Source organism: Dipodomys ordii, unplaced genomic scaffold (assembly GCF_000151885.1).
Source record: "Dipodomys ordii isolate 6190 unplaced genomic scaffold, Dord_2.0 Scaffold2594, whole genome shotgun sequence".
In the NCBI taxonomy this organism is placed as follows: domain Eukaryota; kingdom Metazoa; phylum Chordata; class Mammalia; order Rodentia; family Heteromyidae; genus Dipodomys; species Dipodomys ordii.
The window spans coordinates 805-1,343 of record NW_012269810.1 but is presented as its reverse complement, the minus strand read 5'-3'; the positions used below and the strand labels follow the sequence as shown (position 1 = coordinate 1,343).

Sequence of the window (539 nt, the reverse complement as noted above, 5' to 3'; positions counted from 1 at the left end):
GCTGCGCCAGGGACGGCGCGGCGCGGCCCGAGCGGCAGCGCGTGTCCCGCCAGGACGCGGGCACCTATCAGTGTGTGGCCACCAACGCCCACGGCACCGACTCCAGGACCGTCACCGTGGGCGTGGAATGTGAGTGAGCCCCACGCGGGAGGGAGGGGACTCCTGCAGAATCCGCGGGGTTGCTGGGGGTGCCTCCCCCAGTCCTGCTGGGGGTGTGTGTGAGGGGAATCGAGGGGCGCCCAGCAAGCTGGGTCCTTCTCAAAACCCGACCAGTGCTGGGCGCTGGTGGCTCACGCCTGTCATCTCAGCTTCTGGGGAGGCTGAGGTCTGAGGATCACGGTTGGAAGCCAGCCCCAGGCAGCCTGGGCTGGGAAAGTCCTTGCGAATCTCATCTCCGATTCAACAGCCAAGTACTGGAAGTGGAGTTGTGGCTCAAGAGGTAGAGCACCAGTCTTGAGTGAAAAAGTGCAGGGACTGAGCCCAGGCTCTGAGCTCCAGCCCCAAACCCGCACAGAAGGGAAAGAAAAAGAAAAATGCTT

The 539-nt window shown here is 63.6% G+C and overlaps 1 protein-coding gene across 1 annotated transcript in view; it reads left to right on the top strand.

Annotated features, from left to right (window-relative positions):
• Window positions 1-129, top strand: part of LOC106002064 (intercellular adhesion molecule 5-like) — a gene marked incomplete at both ends in the record, with an annotated part of 4,248 nt that extends 4,119 nt beyond the window's left edge. Inside the window, one exon of the mRNA XM_013036986.1 lies at window positions 11-129. Within this exon, the coding sequence (XP_012892440.1) occupies window positions 11-129 (119 nt within the window). The remainder of the gene's footprint in view (window positions 1-10) is intronic.
• Between the last annotated feature and the right edge of the window lie 410 nt (window positions 130-539).